Source organism: Tachypleus tridentatus, chromosome 4, assembly GCF_004210375.1.
Source record: "Tachypleus tridentatus isolate NWPU-2018 chromosome 4, ASM421037v1, whole genome shotgun sequence".
Lineage (NCBI taxonomy): Eukaryota > Metazoa > Arthropoda > Merostomata > Xiphosura > Limulidae > Tachypleus > Tachypleus tridentatus.
The window spans coordinates 59,011,890-59,034,874 of NC_134828.1; the positions used below are offsets into that span (position 1 = coordinate 59,011,890).

At 30.2% G+C, this 22,985-nt stretch overlaps 1 protein-coding gene and 1 long non-coding RNA gene across 13 annotated transcripts in view; one reads left to right on the plus strand and one right to left on the minus strand.

The window, feature by feature from the left end:
- Positions 1-4,243: 4,243 nt before the first annotated feature.
- Positions 4,244-11,396, minus strand: LOC143249209 (uncharacterized). 3 transcript variants are annotated; one of them, XR_013027630.1, is made up of 4 exons: positions 11,277-11,396; positions 8,309-8,520; positions 6,851-7,062; positions 4,244-4,565 (listed from the first exon to the last, which is right to left on the minus strand). It is a non-coding gene; the product is annotated as an uncharacterized LOC143249209 (long non-coding RNA). The 3 variants fall into 3 exon arrangements; XR_013027629.1 differs by lacking the exons at positions 8,309-8,520; positions 11,277-11,396 and adding an exon at positions 7,877-8,167; XR_013027631.1 differs by lacking the exons at positions 8,309-8,520; positions 11,277-11,396 and adding an exon at positions 7,877-8,150 and having other exon boundaries at positions 6,845-7,062.
- A 61-nt stretch (positions 11,397-11,457) lies between these two features.
- LOC143249207 (sodium/mannose cotransporter SLC5A10-like) overlaps positions 11,458-22,985 on the plus strand; it is a 62,809-nt gene continuing 51,281 nt past the window's right edge. Inside the window, exons 1-4 of one of the 10 annotated variants that reach the window (XM_076498680.1) lie at positions 11,458-11,566; positions 12,691-12,824; positions 13,799-13,870; positions 22,830-22,934. In XM_076498680.1, coding sequence (XP_076354795.1) covers positions 12,744-12,824; positions 13,799-13,870; positions 22,830-22,934 — 258 coding nt within the window. In that variant the 5' untranslated portion in view covers positions 11,458-11,566; positions 12,691-12,743. Of the gene's footprint in view, positions 11,831-11,867; positions 11,909-11,995; positions 12,130-12,296; positions 12,825-13,798; positions 13,871-22,776; positions 22,935-22,985 lie in introns of those variants that run through there. The other 9 variants (XM_076498681.1, XM_076498687.1, XM_076498679.1 and 6 more) reach the window with 9 other exon arrangements.

A 22,985-nucleotide genomic window follows, 5' to 3' on the forward strand; every position in this document is an offset into this window, starting at 1 on the left:
AGTGGTAGTACGTGTGTGACAAAACGTGGATTATTCGAGTAAGATACGGTTAAACGTTTGTTTTTCTAGTTTTTGTTGAAGGTGTTTAAGATTGTAAATTACTTTAATATTGAATTCCACGTAATGTCTAAACACAACTTTGATTGCTAATTCTTTAAAATTGAATACAGAATTTAATGTAAATAATCCAAAAATCTTATCTAAGCTTAAATAAAAGGGGAGTCCACAGTGATGGAATGTTTATACTATTAAATCAGTTTTTCTAAAATAACTGATAAAACTTAATGTAAACCGTAAGTTTTACTTTATATGTATAATAAAATTAATCGACATACAGAGGGCTTACTGCATTATATCAAAACGATTTTAAGCATATAAATCAGCAAGTCTCTCACTTCCATAAGCAATATAAAGTCGCCGTGAAATGACATTCATCACTTTTGTTTTGTCTATATTTTTTTCAAAGCAAAACCATATTGACCTATTTGCTGTGTCCACCACATAGAATCTATACCCCTATTTTAGCATTGTAAGTGCGTACACTTACTGCTGTCTCACCAATGAGACCCGTCATAGTCAGATGATTCGGGCGTTTGACTCGCAATCTGAGGCTCGAAGGTTCGAATCTCCGTCCCACCAGCGTGCTTGCCCTTTTAGCTGTGGGAGTGTTATAATATAACGATCAGTCTCACTATTCATTGGTAACAGAGTAACCCAAGACTTGGCGGTGAGTAATGATGATTTGCTGCCTTTTCTCTACTCTTTCATTGCCAAATTTGGGACGGCTGACGCAGATAACCCTTGTAGTTTTGTGCGAAATTTAAAAGAAACAAATAAATTCATCAACATTAGCACAAACACAAATCCACAAGAACGAACCGCACAAACAAATTAAGCAAAGAGAAGCACAAGCCACAGTAAACATAACACACCACCTACAACAACAAAACAGTCAAGAACACACACTAAACCCAATCACCCAAGAAATAAAAAATATTACGACTTTGCTATTTAACATCGAAACACACAAGAAGACTGCATCACACTAATCATAAACATAGTCAAACAGTATCTCAGGACAGCTGTTATGGGTATTAACACTTTTATAAATAAGCAGAGACAACATTTCGACCTTCCTTGGTCACCTTCAGGTTTTTGTAATTTTTTTTTTATTTCAAGTGGGTTTCTTGTCATCAAGAATAGTCAAACAGTACTTTATACTCCTAATCCCATACATAAATCAACAGTTCATAAACTCTACAACACAAAAAGTATAAAACACAACAATACAAGAAATAAAATAATGCCTGCGCAATAAACACAATAAAAACTAGATAAAATATATGGAGATGGCGCTGAAAAAGAGATAAATAACAATAAGTGTTTTCTTATAGCAAAGCCACATCGGGCTACTTGTTGTGTCCTCTGAGGAGAATCCAGTCCTTCATTTTAACTTTGTAAATTCGAAGACTTACCACTATTCAAGGAGGTGACATAATAAATAAGCATACGACAGAAAATACAATAGCTCACGCATTAAATCAATAAGAAAAACAAACTGCAATATGAAAGGTGGAAAGGAGAGGTCACTTCTAGACCTAAATCTCAATTTTGAGAGAAAAAAGCGGATGATAGTTATCAGAAACAGATTTTAATATTGTTTAATATTGTATAGGTAGTGTGGTGCCACCAAACATCGATCACTTTTGAGAATGGTGTGTAAAAGATCATTAAGATGAGTTTAAATGAGATATTTTGAGTATTTAAGACGAGAATATTCCTGGTGCCTGAATGCAATGGAAAACAAAAGATTGTGGATCAGCTTCCGCCTATAAGCCATTAAGAAAAAGACCTGCAACAAGTCAAACTACATCTATATATACAGCGTCTTCTAACGGGTTGTAAATCTACAATCACAAAAGTCAGTAACAAATGACGTTCATGTGTCTCAGGCAACAGTGCCCAACATTATAAAGTATATCTGCCTGGAAATGCTTTGAGCGCAATCCATTGGTTGGCGTACCAGACTGTGGATTCGAAGTTCAGTGGTTTCTGTACCATTAACGTAAGATATGTATACACACACACATATTACATCACGTTTTGATAGTAGGTGCTGTTGATTATTTGCCTTTTCTCTAGTTTACCTATTCAAAGTACGTGTAACTTAAACAATCCAGAGTTTATGAGAAAAACGTGAGCTCCTGGCAATAAGCTATTCTTCTAATTAAATCGTCTTTAAGTTCACACGTTTTGTTTTGCAAAATATGGCTTCTTAATTATCATTTAGAACTTTATGAACTTTAAAGTGATATCAACACAATGAACAACCTACCCTCTAATTAGATTGTGATAACATTTCCAAAAATAAGAAATCATTTAACTAACTCTGAGAAAAATAAATTTTGGTTACTGTTTAAATTAAATAATCTTGATGTCGCTCTCTCGGTCGTAGCTAAAATGGAAATTTATTTTTTATAAGTTTTCATAAAGGATTTTAAAAACAATACTCATATTTGTTATGCCATCCAGTGGAAAAAAAAAACTGTTGAAAATGCCAAACACAATCTCTAATTCATTAGTAAACTAAAATTGTCAGTTATTTATTTATTGATGTTCATGTTGTTTACAAATTCATTCGAACACAATGGCATAATTTCACGTCTACAAACAAAATTCAGGAATAAAATTATAACGAATCATTTTATATTAATTACCAAATAACATTCATATTTACAAGTACTTTCACAACAAAAAACTCAGTATCAGTAAAAATTAATCTAAAATAACATATTATAACTGAAAACGTAACTGTAAGAAATAAATCTATTTTAGGGTAAAAAATCAACAAAATAATGCTAATAGCCTTTGAAACAATTAACATGAAAGGGAGAACTTGTTTCTTTTTCATTCATATTCATTAAAGTTTGAACAAAAAATATTTTTACGTGAAAAATATGTGGTGATTTTAATAACAAAAACATAATGTATTTGAAAATATTGAGCTCATTTAAAAAAAAAATATATTATTTGAGAGTTAATCGACAGCTAATAGGAAAAAGTCTAATGAATACTCATAATAGTATCAAAATACAAAAACATTTAACATGCGTATCCGTAAACTAATTTAGTTTGATAATATTTTATTTTCGAATATAAAAAGAACTGGTTGACCCAATTGTTTTATACATTACATTGAATATGTTTTACATTTCTTTTTACAGACACAGAAATTTTACACTAGGTGTTCAATATATATATATAAATGTGAAGATTTGTAAATGCAATTTTTACTGTAATTTCAGTCTCATTGTACAAATTATAAAGCATATTATAGACATCTTTGGAGCTTTGTCATGAAACACGGTTTAATTTTGTACTTATGAAACCTTTCATTAATACAGCTAGAATGGTTACAGATATATGTTTATTTATTTTTTACACATAAGTGTTCCCTTTTATTTCTCGAAAGTTCCAGATAAGATTTTACGACCCTATTCATAATTATTAACCTTTAACCTCAAATAGGTTTCGCAACAAAAAAGACAATAAAAGTTAATTTCATAATTTTATTAAAGCCGTCAAACATAAGAAATGCGCGCTTTCTATAATAACAACTCGTTAAGAAAGGTTTTGATAAATACGAATTAAACGCTACAGTACTGAAATATCATGACTGCAAAAGAGGGAATAATTAATGTATCTTACAAATACTCAAGATTGTAAATTGAAGAATTTACAATATAAGTTAGATTTGAAAACTCTTCTAACATGTAATCAACTAAAAGATGAGTATCTGTTCTTCAGTGGCAACTAGAAATATTTTTCATTATCATTATCTCAAAACAGCTAACTCCTGCCAACTCTTCATAAAGCTGATAATTGTTTAGCATTCAACTTGTTTTTGTGCTTTCACATTAGTGAAATAAAAACTCTTCAAACTCACTGTATAAAAAATATGGTTTCGACTATTCGAATATTGCTAATTTATTCAACGTCAATACAAAACGCTCAGTTAAACTGTTTAATATAGAAATGTTAGAGACCTTTAAATGTAGCTAGAAATATTTTAGAAAGAACAAATACCGAGTTTCCTCGCAAAGAAAATTTTAATTCGAGTTTATATTCTAAATATATCTACAAAATATAAGAATTAAAATCTTAACATTTGATTAAATTGTAAATTAATTTTTAACCATTTTCTACCTTTTAGTTAATTAATCCCAGATAATAGAATAAAAAACTATTAATTCATGTGAGTGCTATAATATTCTGTACAAGATAATACAATATCAGATGATAAAAAATATATAAGCATTCTATGAATCTTATGATTGATAATCTCATTTTGCCTGATAATTATGTATAAACCTTAATGAAAAATAAAACTTCAAATAACCACGAAAAACTCATAACATTTTACACTCACTTCATTAATGTAAAACACATCTTAACGCTACAGCCAAAATTTTCCTTGTAATTGCAACAAAATATAAGCTATACCTACGTCAGTAGTAAAACTCGTTGGACATTCAACTGAAACATGCAGTTACACAACCGGCTCCCTGGAAAATTAGCAAAGATGTACATATTAGGTAATGCGTTATAATTTTACAGTCTTGTGCTGTTTAACAAAAAGAAATAAAATTCTGTCAAGTCCTTACAACCTTGAAATATGCATCACCTTCTAAAGGAGATAATACTGTCAAATCCTTACAATATTCAAATAAACACCTTCTGAATGAGTTAATCTTGTCAAGTCTTCACAGCCTTGAAATATACATTACCTTCTGAATGAGGTAGTACTGTCAAACACTTACAACCGTGAAATATACATTACCTTCTGAATGAGGTAATACTGTCAAACACTTACAACCGTGAAATATACATTATCTTCTGAATGAAGTAATATTGTCAAATCCTTACAACCTTGAAATATACATTTCCTTCTGAATGAGGTAATACTGTCAAATTCTTACAACCTTAAAATATACATTACCTTCTGAATGAGGTAATACTGTCAAGTCCTTACAACCTTGAAATATACATTACCTTTTGAATAAGGTAATCATGTCAAGTTTTACAACCTTGAAATATACATTATTTTCTGAATGAGGTAATACTATCAAGTCCTTACAACCTTGAAATATACATTACCTTTTGAATAAGGTAATCATGTCAAGTTTTACAACCTTGAAATATACATTATTTTCTGAATGAGGTAATACTATCAAGTCCTTACAACCTTGAAATATACATTACCTTCTGAATGAGTTAATCCTGTCAAGTCTTCACAGCCTTGAAATATACATTACCTTCTGAATGAGTTAATCCTGTCAAGTCTTCACAGCCTTGAAATATACATTACCTTCTGAATGAGTTAATTCTGTCAAGTCTTCACAGCCTTGAAATATACATTACCTTCTGAATGAGGTAATACTGTCAAGCCCTTACAACCTTAAAATATACATTACATTTGAATGAGGTAATACTGTCAAGTCTTCACAGCCTTGAAATATACATTACCTTCTGAATGAGGTAATACTGTCAAACCCTTACAACCTTAAAATATACATTACATTTGAATGAGGTAATACTGTCAAGCCCTTACAACCTTGAAATATACATTACATTTGAATGAGGTAATACTGTCAAGTCTTCACAGCCTTGAAATATACATTACCTTCTGAATGAGGTAATACTGTCAAACCCTTACAACCTTAAAATATACATTACATTTGAATGAGGTAATACTGTCAAGCCCTTACAACCTTGAAATATGCATAACCTTCTGAATGAAGTTTAAGAAACATTTGGCAGCCTTTTCTCAGTTCCTTATCTTGACAAAACACTTTTGATTATTTTACTATCGTATTAAAGTTGTTTTTTTTTTACTTTCAAGTTTCATATTGGTTAAACAGAAGCAATTTGATATTGGTTAAACAGAAAAATATCAGCATATATTTATTAAGTATAACTCTTTAATGGAATGAAAGAATACAAAATTGTTCTATCATTTTAGTTCTTTGAGAATGTTCGGTAGTGTTATGCATATAATTTAGTTGAAAACGTGACCAGTTCCGGATATTATGGTTTTCATGACATATATGGATAAGGTGTTAATAAAAACTTGTCTTTCAAATTATTTTGTTCATGTCATTGCCAGTTGAATCCACATCGTATGAAGTAATTTTGTGTTTTTACTGCTGCTACATTGTCCATATAGGACAGACTAAAATATTGGATGAAATCACTTATTTTCTATTTCAAGTACATAGGAAACCTCAGTAATATTTACTGAAATATTAAGTATGATTTTTAAACGATTTAATATATCACTTATCTTATTATAAACTCTAAAGTAAATAAAATCATAAAATCATAAGCAGTTATAAAACAGAAAATAAAAAAGTATAAAATGTACTTTATGAGCTTCAAAAAATTACTCAATCACTATATAATTCATATTACTTTAAGTCTAAGCCAAGCTAACATCAGAACAGTCGTTCTTCAACAAACGCCCCCAAGTAACACAGCGGCATGTCTGCGGACTCACATCGCTAAAAACCGGGTTTCAATACCCGTGGTGGGCAGAGCACAGACACCCCAATGTGTAGCTTTGTGCTTAATTCCAAATAAACAAAATCTTCAAAATATTACCACTAAACGTTTATATAACCTGTCAAAATGTAAATAAATTGCGTGAACGTTTGAAAATTATCTTTTAATTTAAATACCCATAAATTTGAGAAAGGCACAACAAATTTGTTTAAAGGCTTAAACTTTAAAATGAAACAAGGACAGAATATTAAGTTTGAAAAAATAGAAAATAAATAAAGTTTACTTTTACGTTTTCGGAGATCTTTTTCCCAGAGGATGTTTGTCACAGTTACAGTATGTTCCACCTTCTGGAGGGTTTTTTGTACACAAGTAAGAGCAGAGCTCACTACGGAAACTGTCGTCTTCAGCTGCTTCAATAGGTAACCCTTTGACATATACCATTAAAACTAGAATCACCAGAACCGAGACCACCAGGTTGCGAGAAATCATCATTAAATATTTCTGTTAAATGAGAAAATACCTAAGAAGTTATATATATATATGTGTGTGTGTGTGTTTTACAGGTCAATATAACTAGCCCAAATACAGTGAAAAATAAGAAATACAAAGCATCAGACATACACGATCTTTGCATTAAAATATCTCAGCGGTCTTATAAAACAGGTAAAAAATTGTAGTTTTTTTTTCTGTGTGATTGTTTGCTGTTAAAGCCAAAGCAACGCAATGGGATATGTATGTTGTGCCAACCGCAAATATTAAAACCCTATTTTTAAGATTAAGTGCCTACAAAGTTACCATTGGTACAATTTTAGGGCGATAAATATTTTACTACATAATTAAGATATGCAGGAAATAAAACTCTAATTATGTAGTTATCATATTCCATAAACAGTATTAGACATACCCAACCCTATCTGCCTAAATCCTAGGACTCAATAGTTAATTTGCTAAAATTTAAGATTAGATTACCACGGTGAACACACTATAGATACTTCATACCGTACTTTTTCATTTAGACAAGCAACTACATATTTTGATAAATAAAATATATATTATTACCAAATAGTTGTTCCTTTCTGTTTGGTTATCATATTTTAACAATAATTTATTATATATTTTCACTGATTTATCTCAAAATAATACAATGTGTTTTACACGTAGTAAATAAATATTTATACTAAAGCGTGTTATGGTTAAAATACCATATAATTTTTAGTTGAACGTATGAATTGTTTATAATTAAATAGCTAAATAATTCAAAGAAAATAATAAAGCTCATTAGTTACAAGAGAATTACAGAAACTTTGTGACTAACCTGTTTACTCCCATATATTCCAATAAAATTCTATTAGTAATGTCTTAGTGCCTTTTGAACACTTAGTTATTCACAGTCCTTTAAAGGTATAAACAACTTGAACTGAAATTGTCTACTGTTTGTACTTGAAGCATCGATTCTATTGTGTTATTATTTGCTCTTTGTGCTATGTTTCGCTTTAATATTTATAGGAATCAAGTTCTTTATTATTATTATTATTACAAATAGCTCTCATATTGGTTAAATTTTACCACTCGATCTTTATTATCTCTTATGATAACAAATTTGAGTGTTCAGAGACGAAGGTTCTGAAAGCTCTTACAAACTTATCATTTTTGATGAAGGCACAAAATGTCTTCGTTTTGATGTATATATGTATGTAAGACTAAGAGACGCCACAAAGTGAAAGATCAATTGTCCGTCTTATCTTACCGGAAATTCTTTATCTTAGGTGACACGATGAATACTTTCGATTTTGAAGAATGGTCCTCATGGAGAAACATAGATACTGTGTTATAAATAAATGTGAACATAAGCCGACTGGTTTTGGCCTTCCATGACTTGTAATTTAATTTTTTTTTTCACTGGTTAAACACTTCAAACATTAAATTATGAGACAGCAATGTTACTCCTGATCGTTTGACCTATAAAGATAATAAAATATTGCTATTTGAGCAGAAGTCAGTTAATAACAATGTTTGTTTAATTGAACTAAAACTCTGATTATTAAAAACGTGAAAGTTTTAAGTTATTAAAATAAAGTTAAAATAAAGTTTCGTAAACACTAACATTCTCATATAATATTTTTATTTTATGTGAAAAAGTTAAAAAGAAATCGAAAGTTATATTTCCGTGCCATTGATCCACATTTTCCCATCAAGGTTTTTTGCTCTGAATTGATAACAAGTTTTGCACACTGTTTGAAAATACAATTATTTTTCATAATTATAATGTTTTAAATACATTATAAGATATTGTTCAGGACTTATTTATTTCAGTGTGTTATTTATGTTCAAAAATGTGTTTTTATTTATAGCACAGTAAACTATACTTACGTTTCATAGCTTTAACGACATTAATTGTGTTTTGGTAAACTAATTTAAAAAACTTGCCTTTCACTCATTGGATTTTATTCTATGTCTGAGATTCTACTAATTCTATGTCTGAGATTCTACTAATTCTATGTCTGAGATTCTACTAATTCTATGTCTGAGATTCTACTTATTCTATGTCTGAGATTCTACTTATTCTATGTCTGAGATTCTACCCTACTACGTGTGGTCGTTCTTGAGCTTGTAATCGAACGTTTGAGGAATCGAATTTAAGCAAAATTTATAAATAAAAATAATTACCTTATAAATTTCACTCGCGATCAGTAGTTAAAAAACAAAATTAAGCTTCCTAAAGAAATAAAATACTCTGTATGTTACAATTTAGGTCTTACAGAATTATTATCACATATATTCAATATACAAGAACTAAAATACACGTGATAAAGCGTTGTAATCTCTTAAGTGATACCCATAAACTATTACACATTCATCAATAGTTGATTCAGTCACAACTTATCCACAAAAATAAAGCAAGAATAAATCTTTGACGAACAAACGAGAAACATAAGTGTTGATTTGGGGTAATAGAGCACGACAGATTTTATCTTTATTGTCTTTTAATGGAAAAGTTTTTACCATTCTAGATGATTAAGTTTTAATATTTTCTAACTTCTTATTTTCTTTTATGAACCTAAACTATAAATATTGAAAATTTAAGCATCTTATTTATATAGCAAATCAATAAAAAATTTCAATAACTATAAGACATTCATAAAAATTATCTATCTAAAGTTTTACAGATTAAAAATTCTTTGTTAATTGATAAAATTGCTATAATTTGAATATTTTCCAGAATTTTGCTACATTTCTTGAACATTTATGCAATGAAATTGTCCTAATATAAAAATAGCTTTTGTTTATTACAAATTCTTATACACGTTATATGTTGAAGCCAGATACCCCAAATATATTTTGAATCTTACCTTCTTTAATATGTTTTCCTATCATAATAATCCATTATTATTCAAAATAATTCAGTAAGAAAATTATGTTTAAATTACACAATTTATGTTATTTAAATTTAACTCTTACGTATATCCATAGTACGAACTTCTCTAGTACACATTTGACAGTCCCCAGAACACGCAGGCAGAACAGAAACCCTCCTCTAAATACTGAGCTCTTGTGCCACTGCACAAGTTATTTAATTTTTAATATAAATAAGTATTATCAACACTTAAAAAACTGATTTATTTTGTAGCAGATATATTTTTCAGTACTTAGATCTGTCGTTAAGCATTCATGAACTTGTAATTTAAAAGAAATGAGTTTAAATTGTATTTGAAACGTATTTCGAATAAAAACATTATCTTTAAAAAAGAGATATTTCTAAAAGTTTTGCACATGTCTCGAAAGTGTAGATCATGTATTAGCTTTCGTGTTACCCGGCAGTTTTTTTTTTAACTGGTAATGAAATGTTTTAAGCGTTTTAGAGTGCTCCCTTGCAATTTGCGGGTTACGAAATCCAACCCTATCACCAAACCTGCACGACTTTTCAGCCGTGGTAACATTGTAATGTTATAATCAATCCCACTATTCTTTGCTAAAAAATTCCAAAAGTTGGCGGTGGATAATGTTGACAAGTTCTCTTCCCTCTCATATATTACTTCAAAATTTCTCGTGTACCCATTGAGATAAATAGTCAGACAAGAAGAAGTCTGAATAGAACTTTAACTCCCAAGTCAAGCACAGACAAAAATGTCTATCCAGGCAAGACTCTTACAAAGGTTTTGTTTTTTAATAAATATGTGAAATAAGCACAGATTATTATTCATCATGTACGCAAAAAGAAATAAAGTGCAAATAATCAAATTTTTCCACTTGAAATCCTTACAAAGATTACATTTTATATTCAACAATTTGATAATTACTAAGTATATGCTATTTATGAAATAGTTTATTCAACACTCCATAGACGTTATAACGTTCCCCAGTGGTACAGCGGTATATCTATAGACTCACATCGCTAAAAACCGGGTTTCGATACGTGTGGTCGGCATAGCACAGATAGTCCATTGTGCAGCTTTGTGCTTAATTCTAAACAAATAAACATGTTATAAAATTACATATTAATTTCTTTTAAATAAAACTAAATCAATCAAACTAGCCAACTGTTAGGTGCTAAATAAAAATACATAAAGAAATATTACTGTAAACTTAATTGAAAATAAAAATAAAAAAAGACAAGTAATCATATACAAAGCAAAATTATGATCCTACTATAAACCAAAATAATTTTTCTATTCTTAACGATCCACAATTGCATAGTAGTATATCTCTGTACTTACAACGCTAGAAACCTGGTTTCGATACTCGTAGTTAGCAAAGCACAGATAGCTTATCGTGTAGCTTTATAGTGAATTCAAAACAACAACCATTACTAATGCATTTGCCACAAACGCTTTTGGAACTAAAAACTAGTGGTTACCCATATTTTTTTTTTTACCTTGTTAACAACCCTGGTGACAGCAAAAAGCATATTTTTCGAAAACCGGTTACCGTATTTCGCTCTAGTGTTTTGATTTTTAAGACTGGTTACTCCAAACAGATATTTAAAGAGCATGGTCAAACGTAAAAGGTGAAGATGTAATACTCTTATAAGAAAGGTTGTTTTATTTCAAGTAAATTAAAGGTGATTATCATAAAAAGAAGAGTTGTTTCATTATGAAACGAAGAATTTACAAAACGTATAAAATATATTTCAACGTCAACTAGTTCAACTTCTGCAAGTATATTTTTTTTTAAATGTAAAGAAATTAGCGATACCGTGTATAGCTTACCAGTAGAACTTCATTTTTCTTGCAGTAAGAGTACATACACAGTTTTTTGGTTTTCGCTGTAGGTAAGTGAGAGGTATTGCATAACTTGCGATATATCGAAAAATGCAAAACGAGTTTTGGTTTTTTTTGAACGAATAATGGTTAGATTAGAAACAATATTCTTTCGTTGTGATAGCATTTTTATTATTTTTTACTTTAGTCGAAGCGCTGCAAACTCGTATATCTAATGTGGTGTATTTTACGATTGTACGTCAGTTGTAGTAATAAACTAGTATTACTGTTATTACAACAACATCATTCGATTGAAACGAGGATTGTATGGAAAGATGCTTATTTTTATAACTTGAAAATGAAATTTAGGGTCAGAATAATGCTTTGTAACCATAATAATACTATTATTAATAGTAATGGATAAAGAATGTGACTTGAGTACTAATATTATTGGTAGTAATAATTAAGTTGTAGTTTTGGATAGTTTGATATCTGTAGTAGTACACAGCACAAACAGTCCATTGTGTAGCTTTGCACTTAACAGCAAACAAACCAAGAGTGACATAACATCTTTTTATTGGTTATTCATATGCTGGCTGAAGAAACTGAATTGTGTATATTTAACTATTTAAAGGCTATAAAAAAATAGCAATAATGTAGGCCCAGTTGTTTTTTTTTGTCAGTAAATAACATTCATATAATTAACTTGAAAACATAATTAAGAACAAAGAAAATTTGTTTGGTATGAAAAACTGCTTTGTTGGTATATTGACACTGTATTTCTTCATGTCAAATGATGCTTTGGTTTGTTAGTTAATGGATATCTGGTATATGCTATCTCACAAAATGTAGTTGATGGTTTAAATTATATAATATTATTTTATGTAACATTTTCATTCTGTAACTGAAAAGATAAGTACACTTTCTTCAGATAATCTTGAAAAGCTAAATTCTGAAGAAAATAGATCACATCTGCATGTAAACATGACTGATATGAAGATGAATTCGTGGGATATCCTTGTGGTGTGTCTGTACTTTGTGATGGTGATGGCTACTGGCCTTTTTGTAAGTTACTTTTCTTAATGTTTATTATCACAAATTTCACTTTAATATATACTAAATTGAATTTTCATTTATTTTATTTTATTTCAAATAAGTATTCCTTGCTTCATTTGATAATTTTATGTGCACATAATTAAGACTGAATGTATATATATTCAAAAGTTAATTCAATACATAAATAACATTAACTAGGAACTTTGCTGTATTCATTTGAAAAAATTCTCTATCATCACTTAAATATTCACAAAAGAATCTCAACTTAAAGATTTAGCTTAAAACAAATATATAATATATCAATACAACTGAAAGTTAGTTGTTCACATATTTATTAAACATTTAAATCTCTAGGAATATGGTATAGTAGTAGATTTTAAATATATGGTATTTTGTGGTTGCTTTTATGCTTAAAACTCCTATATTTCAGTTTTTACAAACTTCATTCTACAGTCTTGAACTAGTTGAAAGGGCTATGTTAACCAAAGCTTTACAGTAAAACCATATATAAAACATGTATAACTATTTTATGCTTAGCTCTTATTATTTTTACCTAGTAATTGTTAAAGATCCAAACTTGTATTGGCTAGTTTCAAACAACAGGTACAACAATGTTGAATTCTGTTGGACAGAAATTTAATCTTGGAAATATGCATCCCAGCCACAATGAAAGAGTTAAAACTTCAAAATATATACAGTACTGTATTTAATCCTAATTAAAAATATTTAATCCCACTAAAAATAATATTCAAAATTTCAAATATCAGTTATTTTTTATAGACTTTGAACTCCTGTAAAATAAAAAAGTTGCATGATAAAATACTGGACTTATGTAAAGTAACATTGTAAATTTGAAGTACATCAGTCACTATATTTTGATGTTACTTATGTATTTTGTTTTATTCATTGTTTTTATTTTGTAAGAGTATTTTGTCCATTGATACTTTGTATAAATTTGTTATTGCTTTTCTGTTTTTTTCTAGTCTATGTGCAGATCTAATAGGGGAACAGTTAGTGGATATTTTCTTGCTGGACGATTTATGTTTTGGCTTCCAGTAAGTTTTCTGTTTTTGATCTTATTACTTTGATGGTATTGTTGTAAGCTATATTTTCAATGCTATAATTTAATTGTTTGCTAGCATTTGCAGGTTATTATGGTTTAAAAAATTACTGTTATGAGTAGGGGTAGGTAAAGTTTAAGTACAAGTATTGTGGAGTGGTAAATCAGTAAGAAATATTTGAAAAATTACTGAATTATTTAGTGAGTGATACAGATTAGTGTTAGTAGCATGTGTTATCATATATGTTTCATCACTCCATTAATTAATCATGGAATTGTACAGAAAAGTTGTTCTGTAAGCTAGAAGAAATACCATTAGTGAGAATTCTTGTGAAAATGAACATAGCCTGTAGAGACATTATAAAAGAAATAAACTCATTTGTTATTGATTTGTTGACTGGACTTAGTATTATTTTTATTAAATAATCCAAAAGAACCAACCTAATGGTAAAATGCACAACAACAGTATTAAGGTAAGTGGCATAAACAATCATTCTCTTTAATACTATGATATTCCTTATGAACAAATATAAACAACTTGGATAATAAAAAAAAAACATTGATTGATAGCAACAATTTTCTTAAATAGTGTAAGTGTATATGCACTAAAATCAAACTAAATTAAGCTTGGAGATAAATGGGTAATGAAGAGAACTTTATTAGAAACTTAAGATAGTAGTCAATTTTTAATAATGTTTCATCATAATCAGTTTTCTTCCTTATGAACGTAATTCATTTCCAAATCCCATTAGTCTTAATGTTGGTTCCTAGCAATAAAATTTGACAGTATAAATTTGTGTGTATTGCACTGTGTATTTCCAGTTTCATTGTATAGCAATGTTAGTGTCATTATTTCAATTAACAAAGTTTGCAAACTACACAATTATTGAGAGGTTTATTCTTACCTCTTTCATTACACAGTTGCTCTTCATTTACAGGATACTGGACCAAAACACTTGACCTTAAAGAAGTTTTAATTATTCTGCTTTAAATGCAGACTTTTAACAATTAGATCTAACTGTAGAAGCATTAAAGCTGACCTGATCTGGCATGAAAGGAAATTCATTATCTGTACTCAAAACATGACAAACAACCCTAGCAGAAAATTAAAACATGGGAAAGCTCTTTTTCCATTTTCAACAAAAACTGAATTTCAGCTCTAATACTGAGAAAGTTTAAAAACTGATCATAAAATGATTGTCTGTTTGGCTTAGTAGAAAAGTGTCTAGGTTTATACACAAAATATGAAAAACAAGCTTGACAGAAAATTAAGATGTGATTAAAAACCATTTGCACCTCTTTGATTTTTTTTGGCATATCAAGTTTGAGAAATACACATCAATAAATAACGAAGTTGGATTCAAGTCTAAAATTCATACTTGGCTTGAAATTAGCCAAGCACATACTTGGCTGTGCTATTGGCTGTGAATATATTCCTTTCACATAAATAAAGAGCAAAAGTGAACCAATCTACAAATTCTGAGATAAATATCAGCTTCAGTCTACAGTCTTGAATGAGTTGAAAGGGCAGTTCGATCATACTTTGTCCACATGGTAATCATTAAAGTTATACACTTCTAATTATAGAACAGCTTAATGGTTAATTTCTTACAATAAGTACAATATGTTTAACTGCATTTAACACAAACTTTATTAATACTAGATATAAACCCCATTTTTTGAAATTAAGTTGTTAATACTACTTTAGATAACAATCAAATTTTTAAGTAAACTTTTAAATAGTCAGTATAGAGTTAATTAACAGTCTACACCTGGTCTATTAATTAATCAGGATCTGGGAATGGGTCAGTGGTTAACATGTGAATCGAAGGTTCCATGGTTTGAGATGTGAGGGAATTTTAGATGTGAATACTTTATAATATAAGTGATGGTCAATTTTATTATTCAATTCAAAAAACCACAGAAACCTTTTGTAGCAACAGGTGCTGCTAGTTGGCTGTATTCTCTCTTTCAACATTTCAATATTGGGAATAATTATACCTGACCCCTAGGGGCTCTCTGACCTGCCTGTTTACCTCAACTGTATCTAAGGTGCTATTGTGGTTGGAAATACAAAATCCAGAATTTCTCTTCTCAGTTAAGAGAATAATAAATTGTGTGTACTTTTAGTTAATACAATTTTTTGTACTATGTAAGGACAGAATTTGTAGTTTTCAACAAATATTTCATTCTACAATAAGAATAACTGAAATATTAATACCAGCATTTTTGAAATCAATACTGAGTAGTTATTGGATGTTTGAAAAGTAAAACAAGATATATTCCCACTTAAGAAATACCTGAACTGAATTTTTCACAAGCACCAAAACTTCAAAGCACTTTTTAAACAGTATTTCACTATGATACCTCTTCTTACATAATAGGTTTCCTAGATTTGTGATGTCTTATATTTGTTCAACATTCTTCTCCAATGTTACCTACCTACTTCTCCCCTCCTTCATGTTGAATCTTCCTAATAACTTCATTCATACTGACTATTTCAGTCATGGTTTACTCTGTTGCACCTTCCACTGTCCCTACTGCTTCAGCCTCACTCCTCCCACTCCCATCCATCAGTATCCTTACTCTGACATCAAGTGCAGGTTTTATATGGTCTCTTGCAAATTGTTCTATATTCCTTATGAGTAACCTTTTTTCTTGTTCAGTTTGTTCTTTTTCCTTCCTTGTCTATCATGAAAGGTGTGCAAATTCTGTATTTTGTCTTTGCATCATGTTTTATTCTATTCCCTTCCTTTTGTCCTCCATCTTTCCAAATGTTTTCATGCTGCTCAGATAAGGCTTGTTTTTATCATGGCTGGTTGCTGAGTAGCACTACTTACTGGTTCTCTTATTGTTTTCACATATTATTTTCTCCTGTCCTTTTTGTGTTTTTTTTTTGTTACTTTCATTTTTATCTTGCAGTCCTTCCTGATTTGAACCTGAATACTGTTCCACATTTCCTTAACCTTTCTCTTTTTATCCCTTTAGTCTCTTGTTCTTTGTACTATCCCTTGCTTAGGTCTTACTTTTTACTTTTTTGTGGTCATAGGAGATATGTCACTCATGTATACTATGAGAATAACAAATTGTGTACTTTTAATTAATACAGTTTCTTGTATCATGTAAAGAGAGAATTTGTAGTTTTCAACATATTCTTTATTTTACACTAAGAATAACTGAAATATTAAAGTACAATGCTGTTTCTCTTTTTTGTTTTTTCTGTTGTCTCTTAATATTGTTCTGTTCAAGCCATGTGGTTTATTGTCCTTTGGCCCACATTGCTCCTTTTAATGGTTCATATTCCCATCTATTTATTCTTTGAAACTCTTGATATTTCTCCTATTACTCTTAAGGGATGGCTACAGCTCCTCATTCATTTAGTCCATTCTTTATTGGATGTATGTTCACATGGACTCTCTCTCCTCTTACCAAATTTGAGCCTTTACTATCTGTTTGGCTCTTCACTTCTATAATTCATTGGAGGAGTTCATGCGACTGAGCACATGACTACCCCACTTACTTTTGTTGCACATTTCCTTCATCTTCTGGCCTTCTCTTGTTCTTCCAGATTTAAACTTCGTGTTACCATTCTATATACCTCTTATCAATTCTGAATGAGTACATTCTCTTTTTATATATTTCATCTTTACAGTGGTTTATTTTTACATCTCTTGATGCTGCTCAGTGGCAAGTTGTGCTCCTCTAGATATACTTACCTTTAAATCCCCACCATGGAATGTTTAAAGGTCTGTAACACTCACTAATGAAATAGGGTATTTCACAAGACTGCTCAAGGGTTTTTCACTATACATGGCTTCATAAGTTAGTTCCTTTCCAGTCCATATCAACATAAGTAAAGCAGTGTTAGGATTTCTACCAATCCCTCCAGTCCTAGTTCAATAAACTGGGAACAACCTGCTTTACAAAATTGGATTTTCATGGTCATTTGCTCAGTCTTAAGGTGTTGTGTGTTTCTGGACTCCCTACTGGATTAGATTCTCTTTCTCATCATGTGTAGTGTGGGTGTCTTTGGTCTTTGCAACTTACCAGTTCCTTGCTGCTGCAATGGTAGACCATGAAGGCTCTTGAGTGTGACCACTTCCACTCAGTTGAGAGGTGGGCAGTGGTTTTCTTTTGGTGTAGAAGGTGAGTATTTTCCTTTTACTATGGCCCAGAAGACAAATACCCAATGCCACCTGGTTTTGGACTAGATGAATCCTCCAAATACATTTTACTCTTTTGGCTAACTTTACCCCCATTTTACCACTGTTTGGAAGTTAGTTCTCAGGTGGTCTGGTGTTGAATTAGTGTGGGACCAGCCAAAATGAGTCCTCAAACATGTGGTTGGTAGGGTCATTCTTTCTACTGCAGACCAGATAAAAATTCCCAATGTCACCAGGTTTGATATTCCAGGTGACCTCTCACATTTGCATTTTCCCTTTTACTGGATAGTCTAATGCTGGCTGTGTATTGGGTATGCACACATATACCCTGTCTGGGTTGTTGGATAAAAAATGCTTTTCCTTTCTGCTTCTTAATCATGAGGAGAAAATGAATGGGACCTTGCTACTGTAGACTGGAAGACACATTACTGATGCTGCCTGGTTTTGGACTGAAGTTTACCCACCAAATACAGTCTGACATGCTATAGCCACTCTACATCATACGGTACATCCATTTACTGACTGACTTGCATCTTTCCTGCTTGAATTAGCTACACATATCTTTACAGTGCTCAGAGAGTATATCCTGATACAGATGTGATGTGATCTCTCATGAATGTGACGTTATATCTCAGGGTATTACATTCCATGAGTTCTCTTTAGATGCTTTTTGAAGGGTGCACATCCAGATAACTTTTTCATATGTCCATCCATCATTTCAGTGTGGGATTTTAGTTATTATGTGATAGGAGGTAAGGTATTGTACTGGTAGTTATCATTTTCCAACACTGAAAATGTATTTTTGGTATATACTAACCTCACTAACTATTCTCATCCATTCTTCCCACTTCTAGTACTTTTTTTTTTTTCCCAAACCTTAAAGTGGTGATTGTGCTGTACAGTATAAAGGGTGGCAACTATGCTTGGAAGGTATGTTGCACTCCTATTGGTAAAAGGTTGTCATGTGATCATTTGTGTGCTACAATGCAGCTGTATTACATGTTATTATGATATTAGGGAACTTCAAGTTTAGTGGTGAGCCAAACAATGTGTTTATAGAGGGCAGCATAAATTTAGGAAAGCTATTATGTGAGAGAGGTAAGTAGCTATTGGAAATATATTTTCAATATTATAAAATGTTACCATCTGAAACAACTGAAAAACTTTTAATTTTGGCTCTTTGTTTTAAATTTAAAAAAATCCTAAAAATATGTTAGATAACACATTTTTGATCAAGTTTTGGGTAATATGCAGTCTTTCTAATCTTACATTCTTGATCACTTAACATTTTAATTACAAGTTTCCTTTTCTTTTTTACTTCATTTTGACATAAGGTAACAAAACTACAAATCAATTTGTTTACATAGAGACGTGCGAAATTACTTACAGTCGTGTAACTGTGTGAAAAAGGGGGATCATGGAGCACATTTTTATGAAACCTTAATATGTTGCATACAGCTGTACTTGTGCTGTTTTATCATTTATATAGCTACATTTCTCTCTGTGTTGTATCCATGTTTTTAAGTTTTAAACTGTTTTAGTATATATTTTAACAACAATGGATTATTGATCAATAAAAGTATTTTTTTAAGTTTACTTGATTCATCTTAAGGACTAAACTTGAACATGTTTTTTTTTGTGTGTGTGCATACTGAAATAAAAGTAGAGAGATTAATGGAAATACTTTGACTATCTTACGTTTGTGTCATATACATATATTCATGACAGTGCTTGTAGTTTCTCAGATTTATAACTGCCCTTTGTTTTTATAAAATTGCATTAATATCATTGTAATAATGCTGAAAAACATTTTTTTAGACCTTCGCTAACTTAAAGAAACAAGTTATAAATGTGTTGACAAAACCCACTGAGAAACACCAGACTGTGTGTCTTACCTGCATTGAGTGATAACTGCAAAAAATTTTATTTTCCCCATTTTGCAAAGTGAACTACTGGGTAAGTCCCAAAACTTGGCAGGATGAGCTTGATTTTTTTAATCTTCTTTATAAATGTGACTACTTTTCAAGAGACAGTTGTAGCTCTGTTCCTTTTTTTTTTTTTTTGACCTACTTGTGAAAATGATACATGTATTTTGCATGTTCTTTTCTCAACTTGTACATTAAATAAACCTAGAAATAACATGGGTTTTGATGAACACATATTTACTTAGAATCTGGGTCATTATATTAAAATGGGGATATGAAGTTTGAATCTTATAATATACTGTATTGAAATATCTCTGAAATCTGCCTTCATGATTTGATATAGTCCAAGTATTCTAAATTAGAGTAATAGAGGGAAGAAGACAAAACTGAAGTTATTTTGAATATTAAACTTATCTATCCCTTAGTAGCATTACACAGTTTTGAGATTCACTTCAATGTGTTGTGAAACTAAGAATAAGTACATTAATGACCCAGAAAGGAAGAAGATGAAATTATTATAATTCTGTCTGAATGCTGTTATGACAAGTAATAGCAAAATGTTCATTGTAATTTTAAGTCTTTAACTCAGAAACTTTGTTTTACATTTGAAATTATGCTTAATCAGGGACCACTTTCTGAGACAGATAACTTTGAGGGACATTGCTCTCTTATTAAACACAGCCCAGAAATTAATGTTATCTTAACATATTAACTAAAGCAATCCATTGAGAAACTTTTATCTGTATGTGTTAAATGTGTCACAGTTTCACAAACATTCCCATGCCCTGTATAATAGACATTAATTTTGAACATTAGTGTGACCTTATCACATGTTGGCAAGACTCTTAAGTTTATATAAACATTATTTTTTTAAGTGAAAACTTGTGTAAACAAATGTTATCTATATGAAATATATAACTGACACTTAAATCTAATTATAAAGGAGTATTTTTATAAAAAATCTTTGGATTAATGTGATTTAACACTTAAGTGTAGTAATGACCAGTCACCATATGCATATTCATTACAATAGTGTAAAATTGAAAAAAAACTATATATAGTGAACTATATTAGATATGCATTTCTACAGGTAAAAGACTTTCTGAAAACTATTTTATGGTTTTCACACTTATTTTTCTGACTCAGCTTTCCCTATGCATGCACCCATACTGTGACTCAGAATTATAAGCTCTTAGTTCAGCACTAAGCCTGAGGACTTAGTGTTAAGAACTGATTTTTGATACAGTTCTCTAATTTGTTTTAACAACAAAGTTATTCAGTTGTTCAGTATTTCATATTGTGTAATGAGAGACAATATGCATGCATATAATGATGTAATAAAGCTATGTTTACTTAAGAGGAATACATTTACACTAAAATATGTAGGATTACATTGTGTTGAATGTTTTTTTCTGATAAAATTCGTTTTTTTAAACTAGCTTGGATTTTTTTTACTGTTTCGTTTATATAATTCAATAACAAAAATCAGGAATAGGATTCCTTTTAACCTGAAGCTAATTTGTGCATGTATACAACCAGTCCACAAAGTTAAAGAAGCTGCAATGTATTTGACGCTTATTTGACAAGTATATGTAGTTGTCATAAAACATGTCTTATCACACTGTAAGTCCATATTTAAGTCCACCACATGCATGTGAACACTTAGGCTCCAACATTTAGAGTTAAAAAAGTGGAGTATTGAAGCTTTAAAAAAATCGATACAGTTTAGGCTGAGATATTTTGATGAAAGGGTAGTAATAATTTTCAGGTGAGCACACATAACCTTTTTTTTTTTTCTGTTTTCTGAATTATCCAGGTTTTGATTATTCTTACAACTATAGAGATACTTCTGGTATCCTTGAAATTCTATAGTTAACTGGCTATAGCAACCTGCTGATACAATTGTTATGATTTAAACATTTATTTTATTTTTTACTTAAAATTTCTGGAAAGATGATACTTAACAAGAAACTTATTACCAACTACTATAAATATTCAGTTTTATACACTTTAGGAATAAGACCTGTAGTGAAAATATTATATCAAAGATTTTATGTCCCACAAAAAGAGTTTGTTGTTGTTTTGTTTTTTGTTTTTTGGTGGGGGGAGAATTATGATAGCTAAGTTGGTCTCAAAACTGAGTTTCTGGCTTAAAACATCTGGAGAAGATTATTTTCTTTGTATGCTTTAAATTATTTTAGTTGGTGACCTCAGAATGATAATTAAAGCACATGTGCTGTTAACTAAGTCACCATACTTCAACTCCAAAACAAGTAACTGTGCATCAGGTTTATTTGAAACCACTTTGTAAGCATAAAGTAAGTTTGCATATATTTACTGTAATAAATATCCCAAAGTAAGTAATTTGAAGCTTTGACACAATGGTCAAATTTATTGCTATCAGCTTGCACATGCTATTGAAATGTGAAATTCATTATAGAGCTTAGAAGTTCACTTATGTATATGCTTCATAAATAGATAATACATGTATGATATATTTGTTCAGTAATCTACATAAATATGTATATTTATATAATTAAGTCATGTTAATTTGATGAAATAATGCATGTGAATTAAATGGAATAAAGTTATGAGAATGTTAGAAGAAATAAGTTTAAATACACTGTTCTAACATATACAAAAAATCTGAAACATATGACATTAAGTTGATATCTATGTGTGTACTTTTGAAGACATTTATCCAGTTATTCTTACAGATTCATAAATTGTTTTTACTTGCTGTTATTTTGTCATATATTTGTTTATATTTACATTTCCTTTCTCAAATCATTAAGATAACTGATTTTGAACAGATATTTTTCAAGAAGAGTTTCTGTTTACACAACAGCTTTTGTTGCAAACATAGGTAGGAGCATCACTTTTTGCCAGCAACATTGGGAGTGAGCATTTTATTGGTTTGGCTGGATCAGGTGCAGCTGCTGGGATTGGAGTTGGAGCATTTGAAATTAATGTAAATATCACTTAGTAAAATTATTAGTTTAAGGTCTTTTTGTTAATACTT